Source organism: Eptatretus burgeri, chromosome 4, assembly GCF_056783735.1.
Source record: "Eptatretus burgeri isolate ZD-2024b chromosome 4, Ebu_testis_v1, whole genome shotgun sequence".
NCBI lineage: Eukaryota > Metazoa > Chordata > Myxini > Myxiniformes > Myxinidae > Eptatretus > Eptatretus burgeri.
In genome coordinates this window covers 129,604,066-129,622,381 of record NC_140964.1, presented here as the reverse complement: position 1 = coordinate 129,622,381, position 18,316 = coordinate 129,604,066, and the positions used below count along the sequence as shown (strand labels likewise).

Genomic DNA, 18,316 nt, shown 5'->3' with positions numbered 1-18,316 from the left:
CCCTTCATAAGACAGCATGTGATGTCATGATAAAGATGCAGTGGTATACTATACAATGGCATCTTGAGGAAGTAACTTTGACCCATTACAAGTCAAGCATTTTTGGTCACAAACACTTTTGAGATACCAAAGAAACACAAGGGTTTCTCCAAAGGTAACAAGACAAAATTATTTATGGGGAGCAACGATAATTGAATGGATAAAGTGGTTTAGGTTGCACCTGAAAAACAGAGGGGCATGAAAAGAAGAAGAAAGCAATCAGGAAAAAGACAACAAACATATTCGTATGAATTTGTGTCTGCTCTATATGGCAGCACTGCCATGGTGTGTGGCAATGACGTCGCACACAAGTATTGTTTCGATAATGCACAATCAGAGAAAAAGTGCTTTTTCGGTGCTTTCCCTCGTGCAATATCAGACTTGTTTCTGTGGTCATAATGATTGAAAAGCAAAATTGGCCAAATAAGACAGTTGGTCAAATACGCCAAGGGCTGCTCAGGCCTACTAACCTGCAGTTTTATCATTGCTTTCGGCATGAAATGCTCGAAACAAGCGAGAGGTGACGTATTTATAACGTCGGCAAAAGTTTCGGAAATTGGTGACCCTTTCCTTTCCCTTATGGACACACCAAAACGTTGGCCTCAAAAAAAGACACACAAGGCAAGGGTGGATCAAGAAGCACATTGAGAGCTTATGGCATCTGGTGGCACAAAGAAAACATTTTAAAAGAAATAAAGTGAGCAATAAAAAGTTCAAAGTAACTTTGATCTACAGCACTCGAATCTCTGTTCCGTGTGGCTCAATATAAACTCTTTCAGGACAACTAAACACACCTGATGCTCATTGGTTTTAGCATCTCCCTTAACCGTCAGTTATATTCCCACTAACCAATCCTATATCCCAAAATAATCCACTATATGCACACACAGAGATCCACCAATCCATGTACCAAATAAAGGTAAACAACGAAACTGGGAAGAAACAGATGTTTGGCCCATCATGCCTGCATCACCAAATGTATTACCTCCTTATTAATATTACTGCAGATACACACATAACCTCTCACTGAAACCAACGGCTGGCACGATGGCCTAGTAGAGGATACGCACAATCGCCTCCAAGCTGTCTAGCCTGGGTTTGAAGCCCGACCCAGCTATAAACTATCATCCAGTGTTTCACGGGCAGGGCAATTCATCAATGTGCGTGCTGTCCTTGGATTGATGTTGAACTGTTTGTCACATCTGCCAGCATTCCTTGGTGGACATTAAAGATCTCACGGTGTCCTTCGCGAAGAGTAGGTAAGCTATCGCCGGCACACTGAACAAATTACAAATTTGTGCAATATTGTACAGAGGGCACTAAATGCGCATCCAACCCACAGGGGGGACACTGCATCAGTGGCACAGCTGCGACCTCAACCAATGATGCTGCTGCTACCCAAGAGCCCTGTGCTGCATAAAAAGAATAATAAGAAGAACGTACCATTTAAATGACTGCACCCCATACATCGAACGGACATAGGGCGAAGCACACGTCACTCCATTTGAGCACTTCCTACATTTGAACACGTGACTGACCAACCCAAACGTGTGCTCGTGCAACCGATACATTGAGATATTTCATGAGCACTGACCTACATAACCACAGTGGTGATCTTATAAGATATTTTATTGCTTTGTGATTATGCACAAAGATAAACGAACACAATATTTTCACAATTTCTTGATCTAAACCTCTGATTGTGACAGCAGCATCACACATAATATACAATATAATATAATATCATGAGTAACTTTGTGCATTGTAATGAGAAAGTTATTGATGTGAACAACTAGTGGTGGTGCGAGTGCAGATTCCGCATGTGTACCTCGCGGTCTCCAAATGTCGCACGTTCATCATCTTCCTCCTCGTGTTCCTCTGTATCCACAGCCTCGCAGAAGGAAAAGTTTGACATCACAAACCATTGTTAGCTTTTTAGCGAATTTTTGTCCTCGGTCTTGTCCTATCCTTGTCATCATTGATCTGTCATAGACCCTTTATAATATACTGCAACCTGTCGTTTCTATTCAAATCTCAACTGGATTAAAGTCCTCCAACACACTGGCCTCGCTCTCTGGTTAATTAAAAAGCCGGACGTACACTCATAAAGGTGACGCTGTTAACCTTGGATAATGAAAAGCGTTCTGATTAATATTAATGTCTTTACCTGTCTGTGTGACTGCACGCTCGTGGGAATGGGAGGAAGGCAAAAGAGAAGAGGCAGAGGGGGGAGGTGAGGGATGGGATGAGAAGCGAGGGAAGGGGGTCGAGAGTTGGAATCTGTATAAAAACTGCACCAACAAGAGCCTGAACCGTGAGAGACACTTACTGTTATCATCAGGGTGGCATCTTTATATACGCCAAACTTCTCCAAGCGCAACAGGGTACGAGAACAGAGACAGAGAGCGCATCATGATGTGTCTGACGGTTGCTCTGTTCACACTCGCTCTTGCCACAAGGGTCTCGTTTCTCACCTGCGCTCCTTTACTGCAGCCTCTGGCTCCAGGTGAGTGTTTAGTTGATATTTGCTTGGTTTATGGTTCACACAATAATATATATATATATATATATATATATATATATATATATATATATATATATATATATATATATATATATATATATAATTTAGCTCCTTTTCCTGAAAGCTTCAAAAGCTCATGGCTGGTACACTTAATCCCCTTTGGAACTGTTTTTGTTAATCTCAATGTCTATGGCCATTACAGAGCTCGTTGACATGGAACCGTGGATCGAAGATACGCGATCAGTCTTGGGAGCCAGAGAAGTGCGTCCGGTGCCCTGGGGTCGAGACAACACTGCCCTGGGAACGGCATCGCGTGCTGCACTACAGGATCAAGGTGGGTTCACAACTCAACTCCAGCTGCAATTACAAATAAAATCGTTGTTTGTACCTCACCATGAAACCAATGTTGATAAATCATTCATCGTGCTGTTGGTGAAGGGCAAGCTAAGTTTGTTGGAGGGGACTTTAAAGCTGACCATCCTTGAGCGTTTCAACGAAGATCTGGATCTGAATATGCTATTAATGTTCCATTAGTGCCTTTGGTAAAGAGTGTGTGCCACTGGCTTAGCCAAGTTTCCATTTCACATTTCCGATTTGTACTGCGAATAGAAGGCAATGGCAAAACACCCTGCGTCATTATTCTGGGCCAAGAAAATGATATTACGGTCGAGCTGAATCTAGAGGAGAATGTTGCACTTGTCGGATCAGATAGACGCTACAGAAATGCCATATTGATAAAAAGGTACGACCTGTCTTGGTTTCCATTAAAAAAAAATTTTTTGACTTCAAACCTTTTCATCCACAATGTGCTGCATATGTAATGGGATGTATGACATGGTAACATAGTTTAAAAAGTTTTTTTTTTAAATACCGGTTCACCATTTCATTTTCAGGGAAAATAAACGGCTTCAACTAATAAATCGCAAAAACCGAACAATCACATCACCCTCTTCTTTATGGTATTGTATTACACCTCAGTGTCAGGACACGGAGTTCGATTCATCACTCCTATTTCATTTTTATTACACAGTCATTTAAGGCTCATATTTAAGCATATCTTCTTCTTCTTCTTTCAGCTGCTCCCTTTAGGGGTCGCCACAGCGGATCATCCGTATGATCCGCATAGTGATTTGGCACATGTTTTACGCCGGATGCCCTTCCTGACGCAATCCTGGTTGCCTCTTACGACACAGGGATATGGTACACCTATTTTAACCGGGGTATACACCAGCCCAGTACACTGGTACTCATTTCGCCGACCTCGGAAGGATGACAGGCTGAGTCAACCCCCTGGTGTATTAATTCAGTGGCCCAACGGGGCTTGAACTCAGGACCTTTTGGATTCCAAGCCGCTGCCCTAACCACTGCGCCAACACCAGGCTCATATTTAAGCATATATATATATATATATATATATATATATATATATATATATATATATATATATATATATATATATGTACACACACACACACACACACACACACACACACACACACACACACACACACACACACACACACACACACACACACACACACACACACACACACACACACGCACACACACACTAGACGACCCGTGAACCTGTTGGGTTCCCGTTGAGACAGTGGTTGATGAAAAAAAAATCCTTTCATAAAAACAAAAAAGATAGCTCCAGCGAACTATACCACTGAGGTTGTTTCCATTGATCAAATACTCCTGAAGAGTACTCCTTGACTGAATGGGGAATTGATTTTTTAATAATTTTTTCGTTGCCCCATTTTAACGAATCTTGATACTGCTCACCGCATGAGAATGGTGAGTAAGGTGGCCCTAAAATTTTTGTGCTATCGTGTACTGTTTTGGCTGTATTTCGGGAACATAAAAACATACATACACACAAGATGAGAGTTTTAGTAATATATATATATATATACACATGAAATTTCAAAAATTGCTGTATGGGGCTTGTGGGAAAAAAATCCTGACCCTGACTCAATCGGAGATCCCAACCCGAGGACCTCATTGCTAGCGCAGCGACAGCCCGCTAAGTTATTGAGTCTTCAGGATATATTACAAAACAGGAATACCTCACCATAAGCTCGGGTTGTGTTCCTGAAAAACCGAGTGTATTCTGAATCAGCTTCTTGCGAAACAAGTTTTCCCATAAGAATAATGTTAAAAGAGGAGATACGTTCCTGAAGGATGTCAAAAACCAGCAATTTCCCCAAAATTAGAGTTCGAAAGATATTGTTGTGCTTATCAATGAATAAACAGCAGTTGTAATGATTAATAAAAGTATATACAGTACATAACTGTTCAGTAAAAATCAACAACCTCCTTCTCAAGTTCCTCGAATCCCAGCTGCCTGCCCATTTCAACAACGTTTTCAATAACATCTTGACTCACCTCCTCTTCACTCCTCCTTTGGAAGCGAGGAATACAATCAGGGTAAAGTTTCCTCCACACACCGTTGAGGTTTGCAGATGTAACTTCTTTCCAAGACTCGTCGATGTTCTTGATTGCATTCTGTTGTGCCCATTCCAGAGCTCTTTAACTTTTCGAAATGTCCAATTTCATTTGAAGGGAAATGCTTCGTTTAATTTGCTTGGGCTGCGGCATTTGAAACGTTCAACACGAATGAAATGGCAACAAAAATTAATATCAACTCTTTGAGCAAACTGTAAGCACACGGACTGGACGTGTTCAGAAAAAGTTTGGCAGAAATAACAGGAAATGGGATCACGCGAGTGCTGTCAGTTTGAAAACCTTTACATCACTTTCATTACTTTCTTTCACACATTCCTCATTTCTGTTACGTTTACCTTAATATTAATGTGTTCAAATAAAAAACGATCAAAAGGCACTTTCCATTTCAGGGTTTATGGAGGACACCCTGCCCTGCATTGTTTAGGATAATATCCACTGTGTGCCAGCACATCAGGTTAAATAGAATACCTGGAGTAGAGCTGCTGGAGTGGAATGTAAATTTAGTTGAACTGTCATGCTGGGTAGTGATTTGGATCTTGTGAAATACGAATTCGCTCACATTACATTTATTTTATATAAAAGAGTGAATTTTTTTTTTTAAACCATGAAAAGTGAACTCCAATTAAAGCTCTTAGACTGTCAACGAAGCGTCATGTAGTGGAGCATGTCCGGACCGGTTGTTCTGCAACACTAGGGTGGAACACATTGGCTATGTCTGAAGCCATTGAGCGGATTATGGAGGTCGAGTCATAATGTATAAGGGGTGTAAAGCGGAAACAAGCATGTTGAGAAACAGCGTATCGTGAGGTATTACTGTATATTGTAACGACATTATTCAAAATTTCTTACTGTTTTGATTCAGAGCACAAACCAATTTCATCAACATAACTGGCAAGTGATGTATCATACAAGAAAGACAATATTATTGCTTGCGGGGGAAACAGAACATATGGACCACATGAGGACACACAGAATGTCGTTTATGAGAATTTTATTTTTTTATATGATCCTTAAATTCCACTGTGAAAAAACATTATGTATTCGTTACACATTGATGTGTTTGGTTTCTTTTGGGTTTTTTTGGCATAAGTCGGGGAACATGGGTGCAATTTGCCATGAGGATTTCCCTTCTCGCAGTTACTGTAGCCAATGATATAAAGCGCCATCACACTGGCACTTCTATAAAGACCTTATGTTGGCACTTAATATTGTCGCGGGTCTGGCGGTTGGGTTCATCCCTCAGACCAAATTGTGGTGGACGGCGGTTAACACCAGCCAGCCTGGATAGCCAAACGTTTTCCTGAGGCGGCGGACACATGATCCTCAGGGATTATAACGCGTGCAGGAGGGGTAGGGCGTGGCACTGACGGAGTGAAGGATGCACAAATGGGTGCACTGGGGGGGGGGGGTTGATACTCAAACCCCACGACAAATACACGGACGCATCAACTTCAAATAAACGTGGGGATTTCATGTCAATTGAAATATTTACAAGGGTAATAAGAAATGTAATCATATTAACATGAGGTAAACTAAGCCTACAGTCGATGCGCCTCCACACACATACTCCAATACAGGCAATAAAGGGGAAATAAAAGCAAAGCAAATCCTCCCTTTATTCTGGCACTTAGCTTGGTCCAGAGATGGTCTTTATAGAACATAGAATCAAGGCGCTTCATCCTGCACGTGTAGACATGCCCAAAATGGCGCCAAGACACTCTCTCACAGCGGGAAAAACGTACGTCACGCAATTGGTGAGTGGTATTCAACACCAGGGCTCAGAGACCGCCGTGCAGCTTCCCCGTCGATCGTGCTTGCTGATACGCTCTCTGCAGAATGGTGCCGTCTCTTCGGTGATATACATGAGGCTTCGAGGTCGGTTTCTCATAACCCAACCAAGAGCCAATGGTCAGCATCTTGCTCCACCACGTGAGCCAATTAGTCTCAGCATGAACACGAGAATCGCGGCCTCTTCTTCATGAGTCGAAGGAAAGGCATTTTGTCGTGCCAAGAGGAGAGCAAAGTGAGATCCTCCATCCCAGCCACGCTACTCTTTTGACCACATGCGTCCCTCACACCAAATTTGTGCGTTCGCTCCCGATCTCTCTTTGACATCACACCGTACAACCATCCACCTACGGTGTGTGGCTTGCTCAAACGAAACCTGGGAAGGCGGGGCTTCTCACCTGCTCGGCACGCCTGCCTCGCTTGTTGTTATGGTGGTTGTGGTTATAAAAACGCAACTCCTTCATGGTTGACTTATAAATGCAAAAAAGTAGGAATAGGTCATGGGGGCAATCACATACTGGTGGAAATTATCCTTAATCCCTATCTAATTTAACACAGCACTACCCCCCATGTGGTGACACATAACACGTAAGCTCACAGTTTCCATACTTAATTACATCGAGATGTCTCCAACACGTCCACAGACCAAACAACTCCATTCAATTCTAACTTTCCTCTGAAATTCCTCCATCTAACCACATAACCATAACAATTTCATTCATATCATAACAACACAATGACACTTTGTATCATTAAGAACAAATTGGCACTTAACATCAATGGCATAGAATAGCTGCTAAGGTGGATGTCTCAATGCACTCCACATCTCAATTTCCCCTTCTGGTATTTTTGGAGTCCAGTCAGAATGACAAGAATATAACACATCCTTGAATATTTTGCAGGGGCAACTGGAGAAAGAATGGGACAATTCGTAAGCGAGGATCCCATTTTCAGCCGCTTGGTATGTATAAACAACAAGGCTATGATAACATCTCTCGTTGGAAGCTCACTATTGAGCATCATATAGTGGCTGCACACTGATACAGACCAAGAATTGTATCGTTAAGTAAAGGTAGTCACAATGGAGCAGTTTTCGACGAATCAAATTCAGCCGGGAACTGAACCAAATTTATATTGGGCCCATGACCTGCCTATGGGTACCCCGAGCGCCATGAATGCAAAAATTTGTCGGAAATTGGTCAAGTAGTTTTCGATTTTGAATCGGAGGTCATTGAAAGTAAAACGAAACATTCAAAACCAAAACAATAAATTATAATGACGCATTACAACCCTAACACTGCAAGTCATAATATGTACGAGAATGAACACAATTAAATAAAATTGCTATCTCTACATACTGAGGATGTGCTTGGAGAGAGTGAATTTACTTCTAAATATTTTGCGAAGGTAAATAAACTCACAAAACAACCACGACTTCTCAGAAGAGAAACATAACAGTGCGAGTCAGCACTTCCCTCAAGTGCATTCTCATTACTCGGTGAAGTGCCTCTCCAGGACAAGCAGTAATAACACTTAAGTACTGTTCTTCTCAAGTTTGATGTATTCGTGGAAGGTCAGGTTCGTAATAATCACTCCTTTCTCCACGAATTATTTAATTAGTTTCAAATTAAATTATTTTGTGTGCACATATATCTTTACAATTGCATTTTCGCTCATGTTTCCCCTCAAAAAAGTCATGTACTCATTTTAGTTTATGAAAAATGCAATTCCCAGGAGTTAGTCACACACACACACACACACACACACACACACACACACACACACACACACACACACACACACACACACACACACACACACACACACACACACACACACACACACACACACACACACACCTCCATTATAGTATGAGATGACGACTAATTATTACCTCTGTCAACAAAAGTGGATGGAGGTTATGTTTTCACCCCTGTTTGTCTGTCTGTCTGTGAGCAGGATACCACAAAAAGTTGCAGACGGGTTTTGACGAAACTTTGTGGACAGGTTGGGTTTGTGACAAGGACGAATTGATTCGATTTTGGTGAAGATCTGGATCCGGACACTAGAATTTTAAAGTGAATCTTTATCATTGCGGGACAGGGTCAAAAACAATAGCGAGTACGTCACCTCAAAAAGGTTATGTGCAGATTCGGACAAAACTAGGTGGATGAGTTGCTTATGTGACAAGAACAAGCAGGTTAAATTTTGGTTCATGTCTGGATGCAGGTCCGGCCTATCAGTAGGATACAAAACGTAAACTGTTCAGCCTGACGGAGGTACGCTTCCTACCGAGTGCCATTCTAGTTTATATGGTATTATTAACTTGTTTAAATGATTCTGCCAGATGCCGTTCAAGTTTATATGGCATTAATAACTTAATAAATGATTCTGGCAAAATTGGAGCAAGATACTTGCAGTGATGGCACGATGGGAAGAAGTTTATTTTCAGATAGATGTGAAGGCAAACGTACAGCTTATGTATTGCCATGGGGCTTTTCAGGATGACGACAATGAAGACATTGTGCAAAGGCTGCTCCCCGTCCTTCACAGGCCTCTGTACAGACGGACGTACAAGAAGAGAAGTAAGATGGGACAGGGAACTTGGTCCCAAGTTAACTGTGCATCATATTGAAAGGATAGTTTGTTGGTTTAAGACAACAAAGCAATAAAATACAGCCACAATGTTAACTCTTAAAATAAACTTTTATCCTTAAAAATTATATAAATTTTACTGAACAGTTATTTTTGCAACAAACCCTTCCTCTGCCAAATGTGATACTCAAATTCTTTACTTCATCAAGAAATGAAATCAAATAAGAGTGTACACTACTTACTATTGATGAAATACATATGTATTCGATTTCTAATCAATTTTTCCATGTCTCCCCATCCTTCCAATTTCTCCCTGTCTCATGTTTGTTCCCAGCATGCTTCTGGAAGTATTGCGTCTGATTATTGAATCGTCCCTGAGATTCTGGTTGATGAAGCAGTTTTGTTTTATTGATTTGTAATCACCAAAGAATGTCAAGAAAATGTATTATTCATAACCTCCGCTCCCCTCCTTCACAAAAAGAAAACACAAACAATTTGACCAGAATCGAATACCGTACGGGCCCGTGACGTGCCCATGTAGCACCACGTATGTAAAACCTGAGAGAAATTGATCAAACAGTTTTCGATCTTGAAATCATGATGTCATGAGATACAATACACAACTGAAAAAGCAAGAAATTAATAAACATCTCCTTAAAAAAAATTCTCATTGAAATAATTCCCAAAAAATTTCCATAATTTCCGAATTCCATTTGTTGTTTTTTGCTCGTTTACTCCCTTTCCTTCCATCACCCATGGAGCTTGATATAAATATAGCATCACTCCATGTACACACAGTTGATCAATAGATCAACAATTTGATTGAACTCCACTTTGCACTAGTCAGGCAAGTTTCTTTGTTTCTAAAATAAAACTCAAATGAAGTTTCTGAAATAGTCATCTTTTTAGGGTGTTCTATGATCATAGGCAATCTACGCTTTGTTTCATGTACGTACACAGGTACACATCGACAGACTTCGAAATTAGATGTTTCAAAAAAAAAAGTAAGATACACCTTTAATAATATTCAAACCTTTGGATAGAAGGTTGAGAAGCAATTATGATATTGTGTGCATCCATCTTCTTTTGAGCCTACCATATGCTTGTGAATTATTCTAATTTTCTTTTGTTATGCAATTCATTCAGGACTTGCGTAACAGCACACCTAACCACCTCATCGGTAACCTTGAAGGACTAGAAGCAATTGATTGGACAATTTACTTTTTCTCATTTCATCTGCCTGTCTCCATGAATATCGACAAGAGATTGGTACTGGCAAATATACCCTGCCATTGAATGTTACGGTCAGAAGTTCCTCCGAGATGGACATGGTGATAAATCAAAACAAACCGCACAGGTAATGTTTATACTCAGGTGGATGTAAGACGTGTTCTACTGTGTTCTCATAGATGACCACTTTGTATTGGTTGACATTGTTTTAGTTTCATCGTTTGTGTTAATCCCATATACATTTCCATTTGCGTCTGTTTTCTGCAAATTCAATGCTTGAAAAAGTTTCAATGTTTAGTATCTGCCAGAAAAGAACAACATGTATTGAGATAAGGCCAGAATATGACAATTTCTGGAAATAAATATTTCATCAACTCTTGGTATTCCATCCAATTAGCAAAATTGATAATTAATTATTTGACCATTACCAATCCTTAACTTCATATCGTTATGTTTTAAATTAGCGGCAAAGATAACTTCAATCAATTTCCCAGTAATATCTGTTTGTGCTGCCATTTCTTGTCTGTGCCAATTGCTGTGAATCAGACATGAGATGTTACCTGTGACAAATATATATATATATATATATATATATATATATATATATATATATATATATATATATATATATATATATATATGTCTACAATTGGCTGAAAAACATGTGATGTCGATGCAGCTTGGCCAATCTTCGATAAGATTGCTAACTACAAAATACAATACTACTCCTAAACATAATGAAGTTGCAGTTACTTCTTAATGATTCTTTAAATTTGTAATGACAAATTATAATGATCAGATATTCATTCTGTCTTTGAAAAAGAGATTTATTTCTGTTTAAAGTTCTGCACTGAATTACTATGTCGATGCCAACATGGTATTTGCTTGTCAAACACAAAGACTTCAGTTTGAAATATTTTTCCTTCTAATCAAACTCCATTCAAGTGCAATCGTGTACCTGCTGACTGAATATTCAGGATAAACATTCCGCGATGTCAAGGATTTCCACCATTTTCGCGATATTTTCTAAATGTGTACATTGCATATGTAATAATGTACATGTCCATCCAGTTATTGTGCGCTTATGAAATGTGTGCAAATAAAACACTCACGAAAGCTGATTTCTTTGCAATCTTTAAAAACAAAAATTATTGGAAGAATATTTTGAACGACTGATTTTATAGGTGCTTGCAAAAGCTTGTAGTTTTCGCTTTCTTCTACCCATTATATTTTTGTTGCAGTCCCCTGACTCCATGATAGCTCTCAAAATGCAAATCCATGAGTTCTGACTTTTGCTCATACATTTTCTATGTATTTCGTCTTCTTTTGTATGCCATACATGGTTGTGGGTCGCATCATTGCTGGGGCGCAGCTGTGTCACTGATGCAGTGCCCCCTGTATGTTCGGGCGGGAATTTGTAATTTGTTCAGGATGCTGGCGGTAACTCACCTACTCTTTATGAAGGAGAAAGTGAGATATTTAACATCCACGAACTAATGCTGGCAGTTTAACGTCCATCTGAGGGACGACACACGTTGATGAATCATTCTGCATGTGAAACACCAGAATGACAATTTATAGTTGGGTTGGAATTCATACTCAGACTAGATGGCTTAGAGGTGAGTGTGGGTACCTCCAGGCATTAGGCTCTAAAACCGTTTTGTCCACGACTCAAAATTTTAAATCGCATTCGCCTCGTGACCCAAATGCTACTCGTACCTCGTTGGTACCAGTACCTACCATAAATGAGAAAATTATTTTGATGTGAAAAACCCTCCTCAAAAACCTGGATTTGTGAGAACTTGGCAAACTGCCAACGTTTGAATATGGTATATCGCTGTAAGATCAAGCGGCGCATAGTCATCCGCGACCCATCAAAAGGCCCTTACGATCCAGGTTTGGGTTGCTACCCTGGGTTTGGGAACCCCTGCTCTCAGCCATCCTGACATCCCTATGTATTTGAGATTTAATTTGTGGTTGTCTTTTGATAAAAGTTAAAGACTCGTGATGGTGCCACATACTGCATGGAAATTGTGCTTTCCAATTTCATTTATATTTTTACCATCCAATTATCGCATCCAACTACCCAGTTTAAGGAATTAATCATGGATAATCGCCACATCAAGGTCACCAAAACGCCCATAAAAGTAGGAATTTCTAAAGGCAGCATTTTCAGCATCATCCACGACTACTTGGGTATGTTCAAGATATCAGGAAGATTATGGAGAAATAGGTTAGGAAAAAGGGGGAGGGGTGGAGTGTGAGGCAAAAGGTTCTGCCATTTTGCATCTGCAATAAATGGAAGGTTCTTTGGCTATGTGTTGGAAGAACTTTCAAAATGTGGTAAAGTTCAAGTTTAGGAGTTATAATATGAATAATAGCACTTTTTCGTTTTTAAAATCAGACAGGATAATAAAAATGGCTTTGGATGGGGGCAGAAAAGAATGGATAAACAAGTAAAAAAAGACATAAAATGTCATAGCCCCCATTGTTTTAGTAACTTTGTTGTGTGGAGTTAAAGGCCAAGCCATTATTTATGTCTAACTAAAATGGCCGCTAGTCTACCAGTCGGCCATCATTGATCAGATTGCAAAATAAAGCGAGGGACATGTGTGTGCTATCATGTACTGTGCTTGTGCCAAGTTTGAACAAAATGGCCACCAGTCAGCCATCTTGGATCTGATCTTGAGCAAAAATGTCGTGCTTATGTAAGCCATCATTTCTATCTGTGCACCAATTTTTAACAACATCGGTAAATGCTTGTCCAAGAAATGGTTGAGGACGTATTCAACATCAGGGTTTTTTTTACAACTACAATGGCCACCAGTCAGCCATCTTGGATATGATCTCAAAAAAAATGAAGTACATATGTATAACCATCGTGTGTTGGCTTTGAGCAAAGTACGAATAAAATTGGTCCATACATGTCCGAGATGTGGTTACAGACGCACGCACACGAAAATCGAGACCAAATCCATATTTCCCATTTCGGACCAAGTCCAATGGGGACTAATAAAGGGCATGCATTTAAAGTATCTGTGAATAGCCAACATTAAAAAACGTTAGAGGACCATTATTGACATCATCGTGGGTGCTTGAGAGAGTGGGGGGAAGGGAAAAGGTTGAGAGGGTAAAAGCACACCTTTTCTCCCTTGAAAAACCTTCCAAAAATAACTGCAAAACATGCCATTCTGCCATTGCTGTTTCAGAGCATGATACAGAAATTTGTAATGATATACCATTATGAATCTTCCCACATATAATGAGAAGTGTCCATTTGTTATCTTGCCAAAACGAAGTTAGTCAGCTTGTGGTTTTTTTTTTTTTTTTTTTTTTTTGTCTGTAATCACGTATCAATCACTCTGCAGAGCACAGTTATCATTGGAAATTTTTGTAACTTCGCATATCAAAGTCCTATAGAGGTCCCTTTCAGCGCATAAAATTTTCAAGGTCAAGGTCAAAGGTCAAGGTCACTTTGTCGCAAATCAGGGGAGTCGACGAAACCCTTATTTTTTGAGTAATTTTGATCGGATCGTCTTCAAACTTCAAATGGTTAGCGCTGGAGGTCGAAAGTTTTTAACCCCAAGGTCAAATTTTGAAATCTTATATACCATATCGAGTAATACCTCATATGAATGCGCTTGATAAGTGCTTTCCAGATCTGTCAAAAGTTTGACGCTATGACGTCATTTGATGACATCATGACAAAAAAGCGGATTCTTCATGAAAATTTTATTTCCTCAGTTCTCATCAAAATCTCTTGATATTTCATGTACAACGGTCCTGGAGAGATACCATTAACCATACGAAAATATAAAGGTCAAGGTCAAAGGTCAAGGTCACAAAAAGGTCAAGCATCAAGGTCGACGAAACCCTTCTTTTTTGAGTAACTTTAATCGAATGATCTCCAAACTTGGTGGGTATGTAGGATGTGGAATGGCGCTCAGCTGATTAATTTTTGGTGGTGATCGGCCTTGACCTTCAGTCATCTTGAAGGTTATTCATTTTTTACCCTAAGGTCAAATTGTCAATTTTTAGTTACCATATTGTGTTGTACCTCAAATGAAAGCCCTTGATGAGTTCTTTCCAGACATATAACGATTTTGACGATGTGACGTCATTTGACGACGTTATGACGAAAAAAACTGCATTTTTCATGTATACTGTATCGCTTAAGTTCACATAAGAAACTCTTGTTTAGGTCACTCTGTTTAGCACAGTTCTCAATAGAAACTCTTGTGGGTTCACATATCGTTGTCTTATTGGAATACCTTTCATTGCACAGAAAGGTCAAAGTCAAGGTCAAAGGTCAAGGTCACTTTCTGGTCAATTCTAGAGGTCGACGAAACCGTTATTTTTTTAGTAATTTCAATCGGATCGTCTCCAAACTTCATGGGAATATAGCCTATGGTCTGGGGCTCAGTTGATTAGTTTTTGGTGGCGATCGGCCTTGACCTTCATGGATAGCGCCTCAGGTCGAAATATTTTGACCCAAGGTCAAATTTTCAAATCCTAGGAACCATATCGAGTAATATTTCATATGAATGGGTCTGATGAGTGCTTTCCAGATCTGTCAAATGTTTGACGCTATGACGTCATTTGATGACGTCATGACGAAAAAACGGATTTTTCATGAAAATTTTATTTTCTCCTTTCTCATCAAAATCTCTTGATAGTTCATGTATACGAGTCCTGGAGACATACTATCAACAATACTAAATTGTTAAGGTCAAGGTCAAAGGTCAAGGTCACAAAAAGGTCAATAATCAAGGTCGACGAAACCCTTAATTTTTAAGTAACGTTGATCGAAGGATCTATAACCTTGGTGGATATATAGGGTGCGGTATGGCGCTCAGCTGATTAATTTTTGATGTTAATCGGCCTTGACCTTCAAGGTCAACCGAAAGGTCATTCTTTTTTAACCCTAAGGTCAAATTTTCAAGTTTCAGTTACCATATCGAGTCGTACCTAAAATTAAAGCCCTAAATGAGGGCTTTCTAAACATACAACTATTTTGACGATGTGACGTCATTTGACGATGTTATGATGAAAAACTGCATTTTTCATGTATTTTGCATTGATTTAGTTCACATCAGAAACTCTTGTTTAGGTCACTCTGTATAGCAAAGTTCTCATTGGAAACTCTTGTGAGTTCATATATGGTTGTCTTTTTGGAATACTTTTCAGTGCACTTAATGGTCAAAGTCAAGGTCAAATGTCAAGATCACTTTGAAGTCAATTATGGGGTTCGATGAAACCGTTATTTTTTTAGTAATTTTAATCGGATCGTCTCCAAACTTCATGGAAATATAGCCTATGGTCTGGGGCTTAGTTGATTAGTTTTTGGTGGCGATCGGCCTTGACCTTCATGGATAGCGCCTGAGGTCGAAATATTTTGAAATCCTAGGAACCATATCGAGTAATATCTCATATGAATGGGTCTGATGAGTGCTTTCCAGATCTGTCAAATGTTTGATGCTATGACGTCATTTGATGACGTCATGACGAAAAAACGGATTTTTCATGAAAATTTTATTTTCTCCTTTCTCATCAAAATCTCTTGATAGTATGTCTCCAGGACTCATATACATGAACTATCAACCATACTAAATTAAGGTCAAGGTCAAAGGTCAAGGTCACAAAAAGGTCAATAATCAAGGTTGACGAAACCCTTAATTTTTAAGTAACATTGATCGAAGGATCTCTAACCTTGGTGGATATATAGGGTGCAGTATGGCGCTCAGCTGATTAATTTTTGATGTTAATCGGCCTTGACCTCCAAGGTCAACCGAAAGGTCATTCCTTTTTAATCCTAAGGTCAAATTTTCAAGTTTCAGTTACCATATCGAGTCGTACCTCAAATTAAAGCCCTAAATGAGGGCTTTCTAAACATACAACTATTTTGACGATGTGACGTCATTTGACGATGTTATGACGAAAAACTGCATTTTTCATGTATTTTGCATTGATTTAGTTCACATCAGAAACTCTTGTTTAGGTCACTCTGTATAGCAAAGTTCTCATTGGAAACTCTTGTGGGTTCATATATGGTTGTCTTTTTGGAATACTTTTCAGTGCACTTAATGGTCAAAGTCAAGGTCAAATGTCAAGATCACTTTGAAGTCAATTATGGAGTTCGATGAAACCCTTCTTTTTGAGTAATTTTCATCAAATCATCTCCAAACTTTGTGGGAATGTAGTAAATGGCTTAGCTCTCAGTTTATTAGTGTTTGTTTGTGATCGACCTTGACCTTCAGGGTTAGTGCCTGAGGTCGAACATATTTGACCCCAAAGTCAAATTTTCAAGTTTTAGGAACCATATCCTGTAGTACCTCAAATTGAAGTCCTCGATGAGTGTTTTCTAGATAAGTCAAGCTTTAGTCATTATGATGTCATTGGGCAACGTTATGAGGCAAACACGTATTGTTCATGGTCACTCTAAAAAGATTATCATCGGATCTCTCGTAGACAGATATTCCTCAAGGAGTCGCTCCAAGTGGATAGCAGTTCTGTTCACCTCAGTGTGACCTTAAATAAGTCACTCATGTTCACATTTTGGCAAGATACTGGTCACCCTGGGGGTGACATTGGTTCATTTATTTGTTTGTTTGACTTCTACGTATTTTTGTCTACATATAATGTAAAAAGTCCACATCTGAGGAAGGACATGGCTGCCATCAAGAGGGTTCAGCAGAGAGTGGCTAGATTGATTCCAGGCCTAACGAGACAGCGATACGAGGAGCTGCTGAAGGAGACCGTGAGGCGTTATACATTATAATGGAGCAGATTACGATGATATCTGATAGAGATTTTAAAACTAATAATGGGTAGAGACAAAATAAATGCAGAATAATGTTTCCACACAATAGTCATTGACACGACAAGGATGTACAATTTAAGAGTAAAGAATAGGAGAGTAAGGAGAATAGTGAGGCAGGGGTCTTCACTCAGAAAGTGTTGAATGCAGGGAATGGCCTCCCTCCAAGGGTAGTGACAGTAAAGTCAAAAGATTGTTTTAGAATCGACTTAGGTATCTGGAAGTAGTAAGGATTGGGGTTGGGGGGGGGGGTACTTAGATATTGGCATGAGATTGCATAGGCTTGATGGGCCTAATGGTCTCCTCCTGCATTGAAGTTCCTTGTAAATATTTGTAAACCACTCACAGGGTGACGGAAAGGTTTTAAATGATTAAAAAAAAAAAATTCATAGCCTCTTGGGTTCAGGGTGGAGAATGGAAATTGTCGATGACATATGTGTCGTATAGCACTGCTCCCGGTGTTAGTGGGCATTCCAAGTCATAATAAAATACCCCAATTCTCTGAATCAAAACCATAGATATCAAATAAGTGAAGGAATAATCATCTTGTACTAGTGGGGTACACGGTAAAAATTTTTAGGAGGTTAAAAATAATTAATGGTCCTGGAGGTTCAGGGTTAGGGAAGGATCCCAATTCTCTCGATGTAAATATGTATCGTATAGCCCCACCTGGTGGAAGCCTATGTTCCGTGACATTTATCTACACACAAGTAACTTTAGCGCAAGAGGAGGCCATTTGGCCCATCATGCCTGCACTTCACCAACCCCAGTATCCATCACCCAACCACACACAAGCTACCTCCAATTCTGACAATATCCCCATACCCCTCCATCTCCAATGCATCCAGGTA

At 39.7% G+C, this 18,316-nt stretch overlaps 2 protein-coding genes across 11 annotated transcripts in view; one reads left to right on the top strand and one right to left on the bottom strand.

Annotated features, from left to right (window-relative positions):
• Positions 1 to 18,316, bottom strand: part of LOC147029106 (uncharacterized) — a 77,268-nt gene that overhangs the window by 33,340 nt on the left and 25,612 nt on the right. For 6 of the 10 annotated variants that reach the window (XR_015056781.1, XR_015056779.1, XR_015056783.1 and 3 more), the window contains exon 3: positions 9,298 to 9,380. The gene's annotated coding sequence lies outside the window, so the exon portion shown is untranslated. Of the gene's footprint in view, positions 1 to 1,867; positions 1,931 to 2,901; positions 2,921 to 4,954; positions 5,159 to 9,297; positions 9,381 to 18,316 lie in introns of those variants that run through there. The other 4 variants (XR_015056782.1, XR_015056780.1, XR_015056785.1 and 1 more) reach the window with 3 other exon arrangements.
• LOC147029107 (uncharacterized) lies at positions 1,829 to 11,769 on the top strand. The gene is made up of 5 exons (XM_085876243.1): positions 1,829 to 2,545; positions 2,766 to 2,897; positions 7,726 to 7,784; positions 9,327 to 9,408; positions 9,753 to 11,769. The coding sequence occupies exons 1-5, from the start codon at positions 2,197 to 2,199 to the stop codon at positions 9,776 to 9,778; spliced, it is 648 nt and encodes a 215-aa protein (XP_085732369.1). The 5' UTR covers positions 1,829 to 2,196; the 3' UTR covers positions 9,779 to 11,769.